The sequence below is a fragment of the Apis mellifera genome, linkage group LG8 (assembly GCF_003254395.2).
Source record: "Apis mellifera strain DH4 linkage group LG8, Amel_HAv3.1, whole genome shotgun sequence".
NCBI lineage: Eukaryota > Metazoa > Arthropoda > Insecta > Hymenoptera > Apidae > Apis > Apis mellifera.
The window spans coordinates 3,829,256-3,848,199 of NC_037645.1; the positions used below are offsets into that span (position 1 = coordinate 3,829,256).

Consider the following 18,944-nt stretch of genomic DNA (forward strand, 5'->3'; position numbering starts at 1 on the left):
TTCCTCGTGGAACGCGATAATTTACCGACAGTGTTCCTTGGAGGCTGGATAGTCGATAGAAACTCGTACAACGAGCATTCGAAAGTTTTATCGTTTTCGAATTTTTCAAAAATTTTCTCCAAGTTTCATTTTTTTCTAAAGAGGAAATTTTCGATCAAGGAAGATTGTTTAATTCCATTAAATTAAATTAAACATCGATTAGAAGAGGTTCTTTGAAAGGTTCTTCAATCAAAAAAATGTAATCCTCTAGAGTCATCAATCTCTGAACCTCTCAACGTGTTAACATCCTCGTGTCGATCCTCGTGATGAAAGAAGAGAAAAGAATTTATACCGTCAATTTGTTCCGTTAATAGTATCTTCATCTTCGTCAAATCTAAATCTCCGTCGCGTTAAAATTGTGTAAAAATCGGGGGGAGAAATCGATAGGCCGATTGATCGTAAGCCGAGCATGACAAATTCATGCTTCGAATCGTCTCGAATTGTTTAAACTTGGGATCGGGTAATCGGCCGCGTGTCCGACCGTTTTCTAGTAAATAGAAAATTCCGCTCGTTAGGACGGCGGAACGACGGGTTTTCCAGGCTGTTGATTGCTTTAAGCTGCCCATTGATTTCATGGGCCGATGAAGAGCACGCCGAGGCCGGGGTTTTCTGTAAACGGTACCTTTAAAACGCGTTTACACGGGCAAATACACGGGATCGGTAAATTGGAACGTGTTTACGATCAAAGTTGTACATCGACCATTGGCGCGTGTTTATTAAACTTTCGATGGATTATCCCGTTGGTATAAATTACCCGCGTTTTGAAACTTGTTTATTAAAATCTTGATACGATGATAAATCGTGTAATTGGCGGGTTTTTTCGAGACGTATCTCGTAGATGACATTTTTTTCCTTTTCGTCGATGATCTCTATAGAAGCGAAATCGTACGTGGGTTTAACTTTTACCGATATCACTCTTGATACAACGTTCTACGTATTCTTTCTATATATATGTATGTATAGTTATGGTAGAGATTATGATCATTCAAGGCCATCCTTCCCACTACCACTTCAATCGTCGCTACTTTCACAATTTTACCATAAATCTGAACGTTTATTAATATGGACACAGGGAAATGCATCTTCGATGTTTCAATCCGCTAATATTTCATTTATAATTTGATACGTGGCTACGATCAAATTTTGCAAATATAATGCCACGGGGAAATCGTTAATATTTATCGTTGAACAAATGGTACCGCGCAATCTATCGATCTGGAAGCAATAATTTCTGTTGCAAATGTTCGAACATGCTCGAGCGTAGAAAGTGACGCTTTCTCTATTCATCTTCCAATGATTTTTTTTAATTCTTGATCCGTAACTGTTAGTTTAGATGGACGAAAAAAGTTTTTTTTGAATGGACAAGCTGTGACAAGAGCTTGAAAAATGAATATTCAAAATGAATTACAATGTAACCAATGTTGCAAATATTGATTCGAAACTTGTTATCAGTCTCCAGAAAATTTCGAAATTCATTTTGAAATTATTAATTATTCTTTAAAAAAAAAAAAAACAAAAGATGTACACATTTTTTATTAATTAGAAGCTGTTAACGCAATTTTTGAGATTATTAATTATTCTTTAAAGAAAAAAAAAAAACAAAAGATATACACATTTTTTATTAATTAGAAGCTGTTAACGCGATTTTTATCGGATAAAAATTTATTTATGATTCGATATACCTAGAGATCGAACAAGAATGTCAAAAATTATGCGAATAATTATTATAACCGAATCCATTGACATTTTGTTAATTGTCAATGGTTTGCGCGGGCAGGAACAATTCGTATGTTAATAACGGTGTTTTGTTACTATAAATAAATTCGCACGTGACCAGGGAGAAGGTGAGGATAAAATACCTTCGTAAAATAATACGAATGTCGACCGTGCCGCGTTTGGGCCGGCTATGTGCGGAATACAAATTAACAGTCGAGGAAGAGAAGTTTTATAAGATGATTGTTTGTGGAAAAAAAAAAAAAAGAAAAAAAGAAAAAAATACCTTTTATGTAAGAAATTACTAAGTAGCGAATTGAATAAATCTTTTGATGCTAGGTAAATGCTTGAAATTGATGAATATATTATTACACGATTAAAAAAATTAATTTATTAGAATGCCTTTAAAGTTTAAAGTTTACAAAATAATAAAATACTTTTGAGCGTTTGTTAAAATTGTCTTCATATATATTAACTACTTATGCAATTTGCTTATAATGGATGGGCAGCATGGTGTAACATTCTAAAGATATTCATGTAAATTATAAATAAAATTTATTATTTGCAATGTGTTATTCGTAAGAGATCAAGAGTATTGTTGTGAGAAAACATTGAAAATGAAAGTTGAAATACGAAAATTTCACTCTGGAAAGCGTCTTAATCTCGATAAATCGAACGATTTCTATTCCAACATCTCAAATATAATTATTATAAACAATCCCTTTTCAAAGAAATTATTTATACAAAAGAATTCTAATTTTTATTCTCCAAAACTTACATATATATTGATCTAAATTTCTTAGAGAGAAATTATTCGAAAAGTTAAAGGGGAAATTTTTCAGAAAAATCGACCGGTTAATGATAAAAATTCACCGTCCATCCTCTTCCACCCTCGGTTCATTACAAAGTCGAGGTTCGTCTCGGAATTCCGTCCAAGTCTCGAGAGAGTCTCGATCGTCCGGAACGATCTCGTTTACGTAACGATCTAACGGGCCCCGCGTTGTGGTACACGCGAACAGCTGCGCCCCATCAAAATGGAAATTTACCCTTGGCTACAATCGACGAATAATGCTCGAACTTTCATCGGGGGGGGAGGGGGATCAAGATTTGCCGGCGAAATCGATCGAACGGTGTCTCTTGATTGGCGGGAATCATGATGATGATGATGAGGAGTTAGATTTTGAGGTCAATGTTCTTCAGAGAACGTGAAATTGCTTCGTGAAGATCGTGGAAACGTGATAGAAAAGATTGATGATAAAATAATATGGGATGATAATGATTATCCTTAACGGGTTTATCGAAAGTAATTTTCAAACGCGATAGAAGAAAATTGAAATACGAAAATGAGAAATTTCTTTTCTTTCTTTTTTCTTATATTGGACTAATACTTTTCCGAAAATTGTGTGACTATTGGATTACAGGATTATTAGGAAACGAAGTAATTGATGAAAAAAGAAAAATGTGTGTGAGGAAAAGGATCGAGGAAAAGAGGAGATAATAAACAATGAGAAATAGTTAAGAAATATGAGAGATTGACAGCAAGTGCTAAAAATAACATCATCGGGTTTTGTGGTTACGAACAGGTATTCGAGTACAGCCACTTCTTCGATAGTATTTAAATATTTTTTCTTTCGTGTGTGTATATCCGATTGGGATGGATGAAACATTTCTTTCGTGGAATTAATCTCTCTCTCCTCGCCAAATTCCTCACTGATCGTGAGACAGGTTTTTTTTCTTCGACTCCTCTAATCGATCATCATTCTGCCCTTGACCAATAATCAATTTTCAAGGTCGAATCAATCAAAGGAAACAAGTTTAAATTCAAAGAGTAAAAAAGCGTCTCGAATTTGAGATTTAAAAAAAGACAGGAAGGGAACACGTTTGATCCATTTTAATATGTTATTTTTAAACTTGAAATTCTCAAGATTTGGGAGCAAAAAGGAAAGAAAGTTAAAGAAGAGGAGAGAAGAGAAAGCGAACGTACATTCATAAGAGAGAGAGAGAAAAAAAGGGAAAATTTAAAAAATGTAAAAAGTTTACGAGAAAATTGAATGATATTTTCGTAGAAGAAGAACCTCTTTTTTCGTAGAAAATTAATTATTTATTAAAAGAGAAGGTGAGAGGAAAGAAAGGGAAAAAAGGTATGGAAAGATGGAATCGAGGGAAAAAATCAACGCAATATTTGTTAATTAACAAAAATGAAAATGTGAACAAAATTTACGAGCGTCGAGTACACGGTGGAGGACGACGGGAAAGTACGGGTAAGTAGGCAGTAGGGAGAATCCTCCGTGGTGAAAGAGAAAGGCTATGGGAAAGGATGTATAGCAGAACGAGTGGCAGTCGACGTCTCTCTTCACGGTACATCAGCATAGTGACCTTTCGTCGTTACGAAACGCTTAATACTCCGAGGTTAGACCTTAGACCGGCATCGATACCGATTCCGCTATGTCGGTCGTTTAACTTGCGAAACACGAAACCCTCTTTCGTGATAATTTGCTCCTCGTAATTACTTAAATTCAACGATTCCAACATCCATAATTTTTTCTTTTTTCGCTTAACACACGTCGAGGAATTCGAAACTCGATCGAAACCCTCTTAAACAAATAATGGAAGCACGATCATGATGTGAGCGTGACTAAGTTCCTTTCACGATAATCGCTTCTGTTTCATCGTCTCCATAGATAGATTTAATTAAATGTTTGCAACGTTATAATTATTCCATCTGTAATATGCATCTGTTCAATTTCAATTCGAAGAGTAAAGCGAATTAAAATAATGTTCAACATCGAGCAGAGATTGCAACGAATCTCTCTTATCCTCTTTACCATTAGCCATATTCATGGACGATCGCCAAGTAATATCAGGAAGATAGAATATTAGAAAACAACTTCCAACAGGTATTCCCAGCGAGGATCGAAAAAATTCTTACGAGTTCCTAACGGTTCCCCGTAATACTCGCCTCGGCTCGTTAACGCGTATCGCCGTCCGACGAATATTAGATAACAGAATTATGGTGTACCGCGTGACGTGAACTGGTCCATGGGTAATAACGGGTTAAATAAAGATTGAATGCCTCGGCACACGGGGATATAGACAAACGACCGGGACAAAAACGTCTCCGGATGTTCTACTTGTTTCTGGTAATCGTATACCGAAGACCGGCGTAATTCCGTTATGCAACTTCGATCGAGAGGATGCGTGGAGGAATCGTCGGTGACGTTTTTGATTTTAATGCTGTATACCGTACGAACGCGTGAAAAACCGCGGAAACATTGCTCGATCGAACGTGTAGAACGTGAAATCGTTGCGCGAGAGAGATGAACGATGGAGGGCACGCATGGATGGACTCGGCCCATCCCTCCACCAACAATCGAAGACGAGACGTAATAATCCTACGAATATTTATCCTTCTTTCTATTCCGTTTAATAACAATTGACAAAAGAGGCAAGTTGTAAAGTGTAAAATTTTGAGTCAGGAATTTCTGTGCACCGTGCATTTGAATGAGAGAAATTAGAAATTGAAATAGTGGAAATTTGTTTGGTTATTTTAAAGGAATCCCGGTAAAAACATTCCGTTTGGATTGTTTTCTCGAAGAGTTTGAACGAGGGGAAAAACAGATAAATCGAGAAATTTGCTAAAAAAAGAAACCTTGTGAATGGGATGAAGAATTTTCAGCGAAGAATTTTCTACTCGACTAATATCATTGCAATTTGATTGTATACTTAGAAGATCTTGCGTGTAATCTGAATAAAAATTATTCTTTTTTTTTTTTTGCATAGAGAAGGAAGATCGGTTAAGCGTGCGAACACGAAGATTACTTTAAAGTAGCAAGGTTATGCAATGTAATGCGATAATTGCATCCAATAACATGGTTCCGTTATATAATTCTGCATCCTTCGCGAGCCTCGTAACGACAGGAATTTCGCGTGCATTATCATCTGTTGATTTATCTCGTTACAATTGCCGGAAATTGATGATTGTTATTTAATTGAAAACTACCTTAAACTTTTTTGCACTCGTTAACGACGCAACTTTCCAGATTGTTGTGCTCATTGCGCACCCTGGTGAAATAAAACCGTACCAGTAATAATTTAATCTAATAAACAAACAATTCCGTAACTTGGTATATTCTTAAATTACGATAAAAAAAATACGTATACGCAAAATAATATAAAATAATGTTAAATATTCAAAGATTAATTCAACTTCGTTTTATAAATACCGCCATCATCGTGATCCCACCATCAGTCACGAACCATGTCTAGGACGAGTCTCTCCAAAACTCTTTTCCAATTCGAATCACGCGCGATTCGTGGACACGTCGAAGGCAATTGGCCAGACAGATTTCTCGTGTATATGCCAGGTCATTTCTAAATACTGCTTGGTATTACGCAACACGGCCCCTATATATTCGCGACAAACACGGTAAAAAGATGAGAGCGGGACTTCATCTTCGACTTTCGCAACTCGGTAACAATCAAACGCGAACGCGACGCGGCGTTTAAAGTGTCACTAAGACGAATGATCACCCCCACTGAGCGAATGTTACCGATCGTGCTCGAGTTTCAGTAACTCGACTCACTTCGGTAATCTTCGCCCTTGGGACAGGAATTACCGTACGGAATGAGCGTCACGTACAAACGAATGTATATTTCGTTTTCTAGATTGCGAACGAGGATGGGTTGGTTTCGTGTGACGAAAATCATAATAATCGGTGGATAATATTCGATCAAATTGTCCCACGTTGTTCTCGATCGTATATTCTTGGCGCGTAACGATTAAGAGCTGTGGGCAAGGTGTTGAATAGGTTAGGTTGGACGACTCTCGGACGACGAGGTTGAGTCACGCGATTGAATTGATTGGGAAGAAAAAAAAAAAAAGAAATAACCGTGAGAGAAGGTTAAACAAGTCCCGATGGACGGGAACGATTTGTCTTTCTAACACCTCTAGTTGGCGAAAAGAAACACCTGCGCGCGGCAATTGGACTTCCTTCTATGGAAGAATTTCTTTTTTTGGAGAGTGAATTCGTTCTTTGAAACGTACGCTCATAAAAAAGGAACGAGGTTAAATATTTGTTGAAAATTAATTATTATACGTAATTTCATTTGTCACCTTTTTATTTTCTTATGGAGAAAAATTGCAAACTTTTCTCGATAACGTTTAAAAAAATTTGTCAATTTTTTAGCAAGTTCGCAAGAAGTTTACAGAAAATTAATTATATTTCAAACTTATGTCATCGTGAAGAGATATTACGACAATATAACACATCTTAATATTAAAACTCAAGATTTGTCGATTTTCTCCTAAAAATTGACGAGTTTGACAGTTGACGATGATTGGTTGAGAAGATAATGGGAAAACATTAAACAAAGATGACAAAGCCACTGATGTTTTGTAAAAAATTATCGGAATAACGGCTGATCATTGAATAGCTCTTCTGGTGAATGGCAAAATCATTCGAACGAACGATCTTTTAACAGCTCTACGAAGAATACAGAGACGAAGAAGAGCATTAAAATGCACCGGTACGCTCCGTGTTCCCTATTCTCTTCGTAACCCATTATACAAGGTGGTCCGCCAAAAACAATGGATTCGTCATGTCCTTTGTCGTGAACAAGACACATAGGAAAAAAAATTTGTCGTGACAAAATATGAATATTTTTCAGAGACACGAAGATAATTAGTTAGAAAGGCTATTTTTCTACGTTATGTTCAAAATAATCGATGTTTTTTCATATGCGAAATCACGTATTTCTATGTTTCTATGTAACATTGCGAAAGTTTGTTTGTTCGTGTTCTTAAGAGGGTAAAATGCTCTCTACTCGAGAATTGTGAGAGATTCGCTTGAAAAATTTTTGAACATCAAAGGGAACTCGCTTCCTCAAACAATAATAAAATAACAGTAACGAGAAATAGATGAAAAATCATTTCTTCTTCAAACAACTTCTCTACCTTTCTTATTCTTAAAAAAAAAAATATTATTTCCTCCAATCTCTTTTATATGATTCATGTAAGAAAGATCCGATTCAAAAATGATTCCGTACATTAATTTTCATTTTTTTTTAAAATAATTCTTTTGTATCGATGATGAAAAATATGGCGTTTTTCGGTATCGCGTCGTCGTCAGATCTCAATGAACGAAATCGAGAGCGGCGAGAAAGGAATTCTAAGGGCAATCGTCGCTTTCACACGTCGAGGAAAGGTCTTTCGGAGAAAGCAACGCGGCGAGGCACTTCCTGTCTGTCCATCTGCGCGGCAGCCATCTTTCTTCTAATATTTTTAGACTATCTTTCTTTGTTTCCTTCGATATTTGCTCGTGGTTCACTAACGATAACGGCGAGATAACGGCGAATAAAAAAGATAATAATTGGAAGAAGAATCGAACGTGCTCTTATAAAAAAAATAAAATATTTTTTTTATTTTTATAAGAATAACGATCGATATTAAATTATTGTGATTACGCGAATAAATTTTTATTACAATGATAAAATTGATATCCGTACGATCTATATTACATCGCGTTTGAAAGAATAATGAAAATTATGCATATGTAGATTGAACGAGGAGAAAATTGAAATTCTTTTAGATACTATTTTATACGGTTTAATTGTTATCTGAAAAAAATTAAAATTTAAAAGTCCATCAATAGTTAAAATACATAGGATAATTATACGTTACTTTCATATTACTCAACATATTCTTTAAAAAATGGCCACCTTTTCAAAAATTACTTAACAGTAATCACAAATTTAATCAACACATCTTTCATCTTTTTATAACAAAAGATTCTTATATCCAATTAAATTAACAATTAAATTAACTATTCATCATCATCATCGTCATCATCATCATCATCATCATTTCGCTTTACACGTGAGATGAAGGAGAAGAAAAGATGAAAGAAAAGCTTCGCTTTCAATTAACAACGTAAGAGAGAATACTTTGTTACGTAATATCTTTTGCCGTGCTATCGTTTCACGGATCTTTCTTTTTTTATGCCGCGATCGAGAGAAACATGGTAAAAAGTTTGCTCGATCAACGATCAACAACCGCGCGAAATTTCGATAGAAAATTTCGATAGAAAGAGGGAGGACGTTTTACCATGGCGCGTGTATCGCCTTGTAAACGAATATTTTTCCACTTTCTAGACCGAGTTAAGCGATAATTCCCGTCGACTCCTGGAGATCCCAGCTGAGCACGTACATTACTACGTTCTCGTCTGTCTCTGCAAGATGTTGGGGCAATGCCCTATCAAGGTTGTGAATGTTCCGCGTACATCAAAGAACTTCCTCAACTCGCTAATGTTATTTTTTTCTTTCTTTCTCGCCGTTTTTCCTCTCATCAATAGCGTCACTCGATGAGTTTTTTCCTACTATTAACGGTAATAGTACGTAAATTTAACATGATTTTCTTTTAAAAAAAAACAAAGATCTACTTTACGATGTATCTCATTTTCTACGAATTCCACGAAATGTTCTTTGACCTATCTTGTGTATACTTTATATATGTATTTTCTGAAAAAATATTATTCAAAATTTCTTTTAAAATCGCAATTTTAAATTTCCAGAATAAATATAAGCGAGCACTTGGTCGAACGAGGCTCGCCAAACGGAATAAAATTCATCGTTCAAATGGATTTGCATAACTTATCGATGGCCGATGCGCGCCGATGAAAGTGGCGGAAGTCGTGAATGCGAAAAATTTTTTTCGAATTTTTCCTAACAGGAAAACGCGTCCCTCGATTCGATTCCATGAAATCGGCCGATAAATGTCATCAAAATTCGCCGATTCGCGTCACGATTTGTCCTCGATCGGTATGCAAGTTTTGAAGATCAGACTCGATTCTTCGAAACGAGTCACGATTTAATTTTCCCGGCGTTCATCCCATGATTTTTAATGTATTCGAAAAATTAACTCTTTAAATTAAGAAATATATTTTATTATTACTAGAAACAATATTTTTCTGTCTATAATATATGTCTAATAATACGAAACAGATCGTGCGAAATCGAATAAGTTCTTTAATCAATGATACACCAGAATCTTTTGTTAATTAATTTAAATTAATTTTCCGAGAAATAATTAAATATAAAAATATATTCTTGCACGGAAATTCCAACGAGTTCTGTGACTGGAATTATCAGAATCGCTTCACAACATTGCGTTCAAGGCAACCTCCAAAACGCTGGCAACTGGCCATTCGAAAAGTTGGCTTAATTGCCAACGGTCATTAATTCGAGTAGCAGCTCGAAATCGTGTGAAGGATTTTTTCTGCAACGTGGGTCGCGTGACAGTTGTTTCGTAAATGCTAGGTAATAATTTTCTATGCTTAACAAATCTATCGAAATGATAGATCACACAGACGTTTCCTTTCATAATTACCAAATACAATATCCCTTGACAAAATTACCAAATCCAAATTAACCTCACTTTAATTCTAATCGTCCACAGATTCAAGAATAATAATTTTTAATAAGAAATGTTTGAAAAGAAGAACACTAAGAGAAGGAAAAAAGAAGAGTATAAGAGACATGCAACGATTAATATTCGAGTGGTTGACCAGGCCATAACTTTGATTATAATTTAACAGGTGGCTGCATCGCGCGGATGACGTTCAAGCCGGCCATTTTATGCAGACGACATGCGTCAAACGTCAACAAGATGGCTCACGCTGGTGGAACGTCCCTCATCAATATCCATAAGTCAAAGGACATCCGTCTTCGCGTACACACGCGGAATAATTTACAAGGATCCGTGATAACCGAGCGGAGGGATCGTTGGTGGGGAACGTGCGTGAGATAATAATGGGAAGGGAACGAGGTGACGCCGTTTCCTTTCGACGATCCTGATGATAAGCGTGGCGACGAAACTTGTTTTATTAATGAATAATCGCTGTGTACCACGTTTCTCTGCGTGGAAACGGAAGAGAACGAGGCGAGAATTTCGAGAGATTCTTGGGAGAAACAGATCCGGGAAGAAAGAAGAAGAAACAGTTAGAGAGTCAGTTGGATTGCGAGCGATCACGCGATACGAAGATGGGTGGAAAATGAGCGACGAAGTGAAACGATTATTGGAGTGAGCGATCCGCTGCGAAAATGCAGCTCGAGTTGGAGAGATGATCGCGGAGAGAAATGTTGCAAATTGGAGACGATTAAAGCGGAAACATTACGAGCTGGAGATGATTAGAGCGAAACAATAATTGGAGAGGGATAATAACGGGGGATTGGAGCAGAAAAATAAGAATTAGAATCAGAGCGGTGAAGATTAGCGAATATTAAGATGAGATAGAGAACGCGGATTGGAAGAGAAAAAATTAGCGGGATGTAATGAATCCAATAAGGAGTGGAGGGGGATATTGGAATAAAACGAAAGAGGAGGTTGGAGAGACGAAATGGAACGAAAGAATTGTAGAATTAAAGAGGATTATGATGGAATAAAAATGCGAGCAGAAAAAATATCTGAAGCAATGAATTGGAGAATCAACGATTGAAACAAAATCGATGAAATTAAAAAGGAACGTGATTTATATCAAGATTGAAGAAGGTTGCAATTCCAATGATACAAGAATGAGGAAGAAAAAATGATAAAATGCTGATTTAAGTGATGATTTGGAATTAAATACAAATTGAAGAAAATTGAAATTGAACAACAAGAAAGATTATTTTAAAGAGTAAGAAGAATCGGTATTTGTATTTTTAAAGCAAATTTAATATTCCTCTTCTAAAGCATTTTTTTCTGATTACATCACTCTTATGTCACGCACAACCTTCAAATTTTTTACTCTTTTTTTTACTCTACGACAAGTTTGGATCAGAAAATAAATATCAGGAGGAAGAACAGTTAATCGAACCCTTTTAATTTAATTCTTATTCTCATTTGTGATTGTTACTTTTATAAAATATGATTGGATCGCAATGAGAAAGAATGAAATTAATAAATCTTACATTTCCATCGTGAAAATGAATCTTTATCAATTTAAATAATTAATTTCTTGTATAATTTTTCAAGAGATGAAAGATGATTGTATTTCTTCTTTATTATACTCTTAATAAGTAAAAAGTAAAAAGTAAAAAAACGTTTAACATACGTTCCTTTTTCCCGATACCGAGATTCTTTCAATTTAAATTCATGACTGGCGTCTTTGTAAAATTTCTAGTATAAGCAGACATCGTGTATCATCCTCATCCAACATCCATTAATGACGTTTTTACTTCCGTTGAAGGCAAAGAAACATTAGCATCCGTTTTAACAAAATATTTAAAGACTCAATAATCATTTACCAAGCAATAAAAAATTTATCATATGAGATATCAAAATTAAATTATGTAATTACATTACATTTAACACCGACTTTAGAATAATAAATTACTTTGAATAAAAATATTGGAAGAGGGAAAAAGTTCAATATTTAAATATACAAGATTCTTTTTTTACTTCAACACACATATATATATATAATCCTTGAATCTAATATCTTTTTCGAATCTCTATCTTTTCTAATGAAAAATTAATATAATTTATTGTTTCTATATAATAATCCCAATATAATAATATCTTTAAAATAATATCTTATTGATTTTTATTGAGATATTAATAATAAAAATCAATAAAAATCAATATATTATTTTTGTCTGATAGAAGATCCTGCATATTTTCACGTTAATTACGTTCTTTGTAATTTTATAAGAATGAAAAATTCATTTTAGTATAACTAAAACGTAAACCAATCCTTTTCGAAATCTGTTTTTATTCAAGTCACACCTTGAACGGTCTCGAATCACATTCCCTTTCATGGTAAAGACACAAAGTATGCGAGTAACAAGATCCATTGGGAACAATAGAAAAAGACGAGTCGCGGATCTAAATTGGTTTCGTCAATCGTCGATCAGTTTGCTTAACGAAACAAACGACGAAAAGAGTTGCAGTAATCAACTAGGATGGACAATCGGCTGGTAAAGAAACAAATTTAAAGACGGATGCAGATTGAAGATCGTTTCTGTGTCGCAACAATTGACGCTTTTCAAAGGACAATTTCTCAATTACGTTAATATTGGATAGGTTAAAAAGCGACAATTCGAATGTTCCAGATGTACAAGTAATATTTCGAGATGTGAAAGAATGAAATATTTGAATTTTTGAATTTATGCATTTCTAAATATTCAAATCTTTGAAATTTTTCAATCTTTTTTCTTGAATTTTTAAGTCTTTGAACTTTGAAATATTTAAATAAAAAATTTGTATATTAAAAAAAAAAATGTTTAATTCCTAAATGGAAAAACAATGAAATTTTTTTTCAAGACAATGTTCTCTTAATCATTCTCTTGCAAGCGAAATTTATAAATAATTGGTAGATAAAAAGAAATTCAAGTAGGAGAAGAATTTAGAAATTAAAAAAAAATCCAAAGATTCGTCGATCGCAAAATTAAAGTCTTGTCGAGATCAAGATACAAACTCCGCCTTAATTCTAGCCTCGAAACCACAATTTTCATTGCCTACATCCTCTGTTATTTGACGATTTTGCAACAAATCTACAATCATGCGACATTGTGTAATTTAATAACAACAAATCTATTCGATAATCTTTGTAAATTCTTTTTCTTTTTCTTGTTTGTATTAATAAAATATTTAAAATTTAAAGAATGAAATAAATAATAAATAAAATAATAAAATAATAAAATATTTGATTGAAATACATTGAAATAATAATTAGAATAAATATAATTTTAAATGATATATTACTATCTTATTCATATAAGTTAATTAGCAATTGACACAATTTAGCGTCTTTCTCTCTTTTTTAATATATTTTAATATATTTTTCCTTTAGTATATATCCTAATAATTTTTATATTTATAGAATTATTTAGATTCATTTTCTTTTTTTCAATAAAAAACTGTACAAATGTTTAAATTTCAAATTATATTATTTTCGAGAATAATATCGATAGGAATAATATCGATAAAAATAATATCGATAAAAATAATATCGATAAGTCGATATATAAAATACTGATGAAGATGCGTATTAAAACAAAATGGAGTTTCTATGCATTCGTACACGAATAAAAATATATTATGTCACACGATATATTTTTATGTGGTTAATTACTGTTTTATTTATTGATTTTTGACTCACCGCATCGCCGTCTTGAAACTGCTCTGACAGGTTCTGTAGTAAAAAATATGCAAAAAAGATTTATTTCTTTCTCACATACACACTTTCCTCTCTATAGATTGTTTACAAATGATGCCTCACGTTGTGCCTATTTAAAAGAAAATATATATTAATCTTATGATAACCTAATATCCTTAAAATTTATCCTTTTTAAAATATGCCTCTTAAAATATAATATAATATATCGCAACCTTGTACTTTGAATTTTTGTGTATTCTTTTTATGATATATGAATATGAATATGAATTAAATGGACATATTTATATATATAAAGCTTCGATCAACTAACTTGTATGTCACCATATTCTGAATACTTTATAATGTGTATTGATAAGTTAGGTTAGAAGTCCTAAGGAACTGCGTATAATACAAACGTAAACGATTGACAGAAAAAACTTTCAAAATTTTAATATTTTATAATTAATTTTACCTTTAATTCACACACAAACTTCCTCGCAGCACATTAAACTGGCGGGTTTGAAACTTATTTATGACGTCATCGAGCATTGGTCGATAAAAATTCAACATTTACCACAAACTACACCGACGCATCGTATGTTGCGTTACTGACTGTCGATTCTCTTAATGCTTGAGCTTCTCATATAAATGCAGATGTCACTGTCCAACGATGAACTGCCAAATGAGAGCGTAAGAATATATAAGTAAAGGATTTTCATTACGAATTTTACTATGAGTATACGATAAGTAGAGAACATACGATAATAATTTTAATCATACAGATTTTCAGAATTTCTCGCGGTCAGAACAATTCGAATTCCTTTTATACTTTAACATTCTGGGAAACGACTTATTCTATATTAAATTTTATATTTAACAAATGTATCGAATGTGACAGACAGCGTAACGATCCTTAAGGTTAAGTGATATTACGCTTTTTTATATTGTGATTTTTTTTTTTTAAACATTAAATTATTTAGAACAATGCCAGCATCAAATTCTATCAGCGTAGCTGTAATATGTTCTAGCAATATGAATAGAAGTATGGAAGCCCATGCCTTCTTAAGGTAATTGATTCAAATAATAATCAAATTATAAATTATTTAATTATTTCAAGTAAAAATATTGAATAAATTAAATTCTTATTTTTCTTTTTCAGTAAAAAAGGCTTTAATGTAAAATCTTTTGGAACTGGTGATAAAGTCAAGCTTCCTGGAAATGCACCTGATCGTCCTAACATATATGACTTTGGAACTTCTTATGATGAAATCTATAATGATCTTTTATCAAAAGACAAGCAATAGTATCCTTTCTTATTATTAAATAATTTTTTTTTTCTTTTTTCTAGAACATGAACAAGATTATTGATTTTAAAATTTATATTTTTTTAATTTTTATTCTTTTGCATTTTTTTTTTAAAGATTACATTTATTGTAATAATTAAAGTAATATTACAATAAAATTTATGAAATAATTGAAAGTAAAAATTTCCTTAACCATAATATTAGCTACACGCAAAATGGGTTGTTGCACATGTTAGATAGAAATCGTAGAATAAAACCAAAACCAGAACGATTTCAATTATCCAAAGATAAATTTGATATTTTAATTACATGTGAAGAACGTGTATATGATCAAGTAATTGAATGCATGGAATCTAGAACTCAAGAAGATAGTCAACCTGTACATTTGATTAATATTGACATTCAGGATAATCATGAAGAAGCTACAGTGGGATCATTCCTTATTTGTGAATTAGTCACTGTGGTAACTTCAAAATACATTTAAAATTTTATATTTTCATGCTTCTATAATTTTTTGGCTAACAAAAATTTATTTTTCTAGTTGGCAAATAGTGAGGATTTAGATAATGACATAGATGAACTACTTCATGAATTTGAATCAAAATTTGCAAGAACAATTTTACATACAGTACTTTTTTATTGAAAAGCCTGTTATATAACAAGAACTTGGTGTTCACAACTTAACTTATAAAAGCAGATTAAATTATAAACTATAAATGTACCACCACATTCTCTGAATCAGATAATGTGGAGCGAGTTCCGTTTTAGCAACAAGTAGGAATTCGATCCGCGCTTCCTATTTAATGAATTATTGCTTTTCACGGAAATCGTTTTAAGGATCTACCATTACATTTATATTATATCTGTACTCCATGGCAAGATATACAAAAGTGAGATTATTGAATTTATTCAATAATCCAAGATGCTGGTATCAGAGGAATTAGAAGAGATTAAAGAATAAAGAATATAAATTATGAAATATTTTAATTTTATAATATATACGCATATAAGTATAATAGTAAACTATTCTTATATACGTATATATTTTACTGTTAGAATGTATTTGTGGTATGTAGAACTGATATGAGTCTCTGATGTGCTTATGAATACAGAGACTTGTATATTACAAAATATGATCCGCTGTTATATAGCGAAAAGGCCTTCAATTCTCACAATATAATATAAATATTCATAAAATCAATGTTGATCAAGATGAGCGTATAATCTTCTTGTTTTCTCGCGTTTTTTTTTATTCGAATGTTTGTTAATCTTTTTCCATGGTTTTTCTTCAAGCAACAAACTCTGTGTAGAACCAGTTATTGATCCTATATCGCTGAAAAAATTACAATAATTATTAAAATATTCAAAATGACGCTCCATTACTTATTATTATACATGAATTATTGTCAATAATTATACAAGAATGACTTTATCAAATAATAAATATAAAATAATGTTACATACTTAGAACTAGATCGGCATAAACTATGCATTTTTCCAATCACTCCTTTTACATGAATATTAGAAATATTATTTTGAAAAAATACTTTATCTACATCTTCTGGCGTAATTTTACTTCCTTTATTCGCGCGCACCGTTCTAGGCGGTAAATGTTTATTTTCAGAAATTATTCTTTTTCGTGGAGGGAATGTATGGAATTTTTTTTGTTCTATTGTTGGTGGTGCAACACAATATAACAATCTACCATTTACAAAATCTTTCAAAAGATATCGTGCGGAGCGTGGATTATCTGGTTGTCCATTTTGTGTCATGAAACCTCTACTATCTAATAAATAATAAAGAAAAATATAAAGATAAATATAAATTATTATTATATAATTAAGTGATAAACACATACATCCATAAGCATTTAAAATTTCTTCTGCAGTTGGAGCACGATCAGAATCTTCTCCTTCTAATGGTAGAGGTATCATAATCCCATAAAGATCCTCTATAATATGCCTTGGTATTAAAGTACCCAATAATGTAATTGAAGGTACATGATCTTTCATTTGATCAATTGGCAGTATACCATGTATAATCATTTCAGCTTTTGTACAAACAAAAGAGGGCATTACTAATCCAGGACAATCACAAAGAAGTAGATCCTTATCCAAGAATAGTGTTTGAAAATGCTTTGTTTTACCTGGTGTTGCAGATACTGATACTTTTTTGTCCATTAACAAGGCATTTATTGTAGAACTCTTACCTACATTTGGATAACCAACTAAACCAATTGTTGTAATTCCTTTTGTATATGTTTCACCTTTATAAATTGTTTTAAAAAATAATACTAATTGATCTCTACTTAACAATTCTGATGAATTTTTTATCTCTGTATTGTCTTCTATATTTTTTTTATTTGTTTTCTTTTCTGAAATTTTTAAATCATTTATATTGTTTTTATTGTCTTTACAATTTATTTTTTTCTCATTTTCAATATTGGTATTATTACTACCATCATCTGCACTTTCATATTCACTTTCTGAAGCAAATTCTGAAGTATATAATGATTTATCACTGTCATCATTTTCTATGTCACTATTTTGTTCATTTTCAGAATAATCTTCTTCTATTATATCTTTTATCTTCTCTTTTTCAACTGCTAATATGGCAGAAAAAAATGCAACTTTTAACTTAATATTTGTGAAATATTCTGCCCATATTTGTCTCTGTTCTTCTGTTAAAAAATCTGCTTTATTAATCAATATTATATTCATCTTTTTAGAATCTACTTCTTTAACATATGATTCCAAATCTTCACAACGGAAGAGGAGTGGATTTCTCGCATCAACTATCTGTACAACAATATCACTGCGTTCTACTACTCTCCATAATTGTCTCCAAAATTCCAAATTCTTTTCATATGGAGTTAACATTAATCCCTCTGTTTCTTGTAACATAGAAAGAGAACGTCTCCATTCTAAAAATTCTTCTCTTTCTTTGCTTTGTAATTCATGAGCTGTAGTAGAACTATCCCATTTTGGCCTTCTTGGTATTTTCAGAAGTGTTTTATTTTTCTTTTGTGACTCCAACACTTTCTCTTTTTCATCTTTCGAAAGTAATCCGATTCCACTTTTTGGATTAACAAATTTGATGTTTAATTTCTCGGCATGAAATTCGGTTCCTGCTAACTCTGCAGTAGAAAGAAATTCTTGAAAAGAATTTTCTTCTGTGACAGATTGAAGATTGAGACGTCCCCAATCGTAACCATCATTTAATTCGGTGGTGTGAAGCTAATCGAAGATACAATTAAAATATTGGAAATTATTTATCATTTAATTCTTTTTCATATTCAAAAAACGAACAGGTTATGAATGAAGGCATTACCTTACCATAGATGAATCAACATTTCTTTTATTTCTAGACGAACTAAAACGATCTCTAATCAAAGATTTTCCTAAATTGCCACTTTTTATTTTTCCTTTTTTACCCATTTTTTTAAATATTATATTACTTCAAAAAAGCATGGCGTGAGAATGATTGTTACTAAAACACAACTATCGAATATCGGAAGTAACGTAACGGTATGAACAGAATGTTAAAAAAATAAATGTGATATGTACAAATAAATAATAATGAATCATGTATTAAAAAAGTATTTTTAAATGCAATTTAATGCATAAAATATTTTACGGATAGAATTAAAATATATATATTTATACATCATACATTTGAACTATTTTTATGTATATAGTTAAGATAATCTATATCTAATATCTATAAATTATTTCTGGGGCAGAGCTTTAATCGA

At 32.3% G+C, this 18,944-nt stretch overlaps 3 protein-coding genes across 4 annotated transcripts in view; 1 reads left to right on the top strand and 2 right to left on the bottom strand.

The window, feature by feature from the left end:
• LOC413620 overlaps positions 1-14,495 on the bottom strand; it is a 48,718-nt gene extending 34,223 nt beyond the window's left edge. Inside the window, exons 1-2 of one of the 2 annotated variants that reach the window (XM_006559648.3) lie at positions 14,359-14,495; positions 13,890-14,016 (exon numbers count right to left, since the gene is read on the bottom strand). The gene's annotated coding sequence lies outside the window, so the exon portion shown is untranslated. Of the gene's footprint in view, positions 1-5,975; positions 6,273-13,889; positions 14,017-14,358 lie in introns of those variants that run through there. The other variant, XM_006559649.3, reaches the window with a different exon arrangement.
• A 13-nt stretch (positions 14,496-14,508) lies between these two features.
• LOC413619 (RNA polymerase II subunit A C-terminal domain phosphatase SSU72) lies at positions 14,509-16,161 on the top strand. The gene is made up of 4 exons (XM_397061.7): positions 14,509-14,953; positions 15,046-15,189; positions 15,395-15,653; positions 15,732-16,161. The coding sequence occupies exons 1-4, from the start codon at positions 14,871-14,873 to the stop codon at positions 15,831-15,833; spliced, it is 588 nt and encodes a 195-aa protein (XP_397061.1). The 5' UTR covers positions 14,509-14,870; the 3' UTR covers positions 15,834-16,161.
• An 81-nt stretch (positions 16,162-16,242) lies between these two features.
• LOC551834 (large subunit GTPase 1 homolog) lies at positions 16,243-18,727 on the bottom strand. The gene is made up of 4 exons (XM_006559650.3): positions 18,526-18,727; positions 17,049-18,426; positions 16,655-16,976; positions 16,243-16,523 (listed from the first exon to the last, which is right to left on the bottom strand). Exons 1-4 carry the CDS (start codon positions 18,625-18,627, stop codon positions 16,388-16,390), a joined length of 1,938 nt encoding a protein of 645 aa, XP_006559713.1. The 5' UTR covers positions 18,628-18,727; the 3' UTR covers positions 16,243-16,387.
• Between the last annotated feature and the right edge of the window lie 217 nt (positions 18,728-18,944).

What these genes read in the sequence shown, in the direction of transcription:
- LOC413619 (XM_397061.7), top strand. Translation starts at nt 14,871, where the DNA reads ATGCCAGCATCAAATTCTATCAGCGTAGCTGTAATATGTTCTAGCAAT. An exon ending in GAAGCCCATGCCTTCTTAAG is followed by an intron (nt 14,954 to 15,045) that starts GTAATTGATTCA and finishes TTTCTTTTTCAG; the next exon opens with TAAAAAAGGCTTTAATGTAA. An exon ending in TTTGTGAATTAGTCACTGTG is followed by an intron (nt 15,654 to 15,731) that starts GTAACTTCAAAA and finishes TTATTTTTCTAG; the next exon opens with TTGGCAAATAGTGAGGATTT.
- LOC551834 (XM_006559650.3), bottom strand. Translation starts at nt 18,627, where the DNA reads ATGGGTAAAAAAGGAAAAATAAAAAGTGGCAATTTAGGAAAATCTTTG. An exon ending in GAAATGTTGATTCATCTATG is followed by an intron (nt 18,427 to 18,525) that starts GTAAGGTAATGC and finishes ATCTTCGATTAG; the next exon opens with CTTCACACCACCGAATTAAA. An exon ending in AATTTTAAATGCTTATGGAT is followed by an intron (nt 16,977 to 17,048) that starts GTATGTGTTTAT and finishes ATTATTTATTAG; the next exon opens with ATAGTAGAGGTTTCATGACA.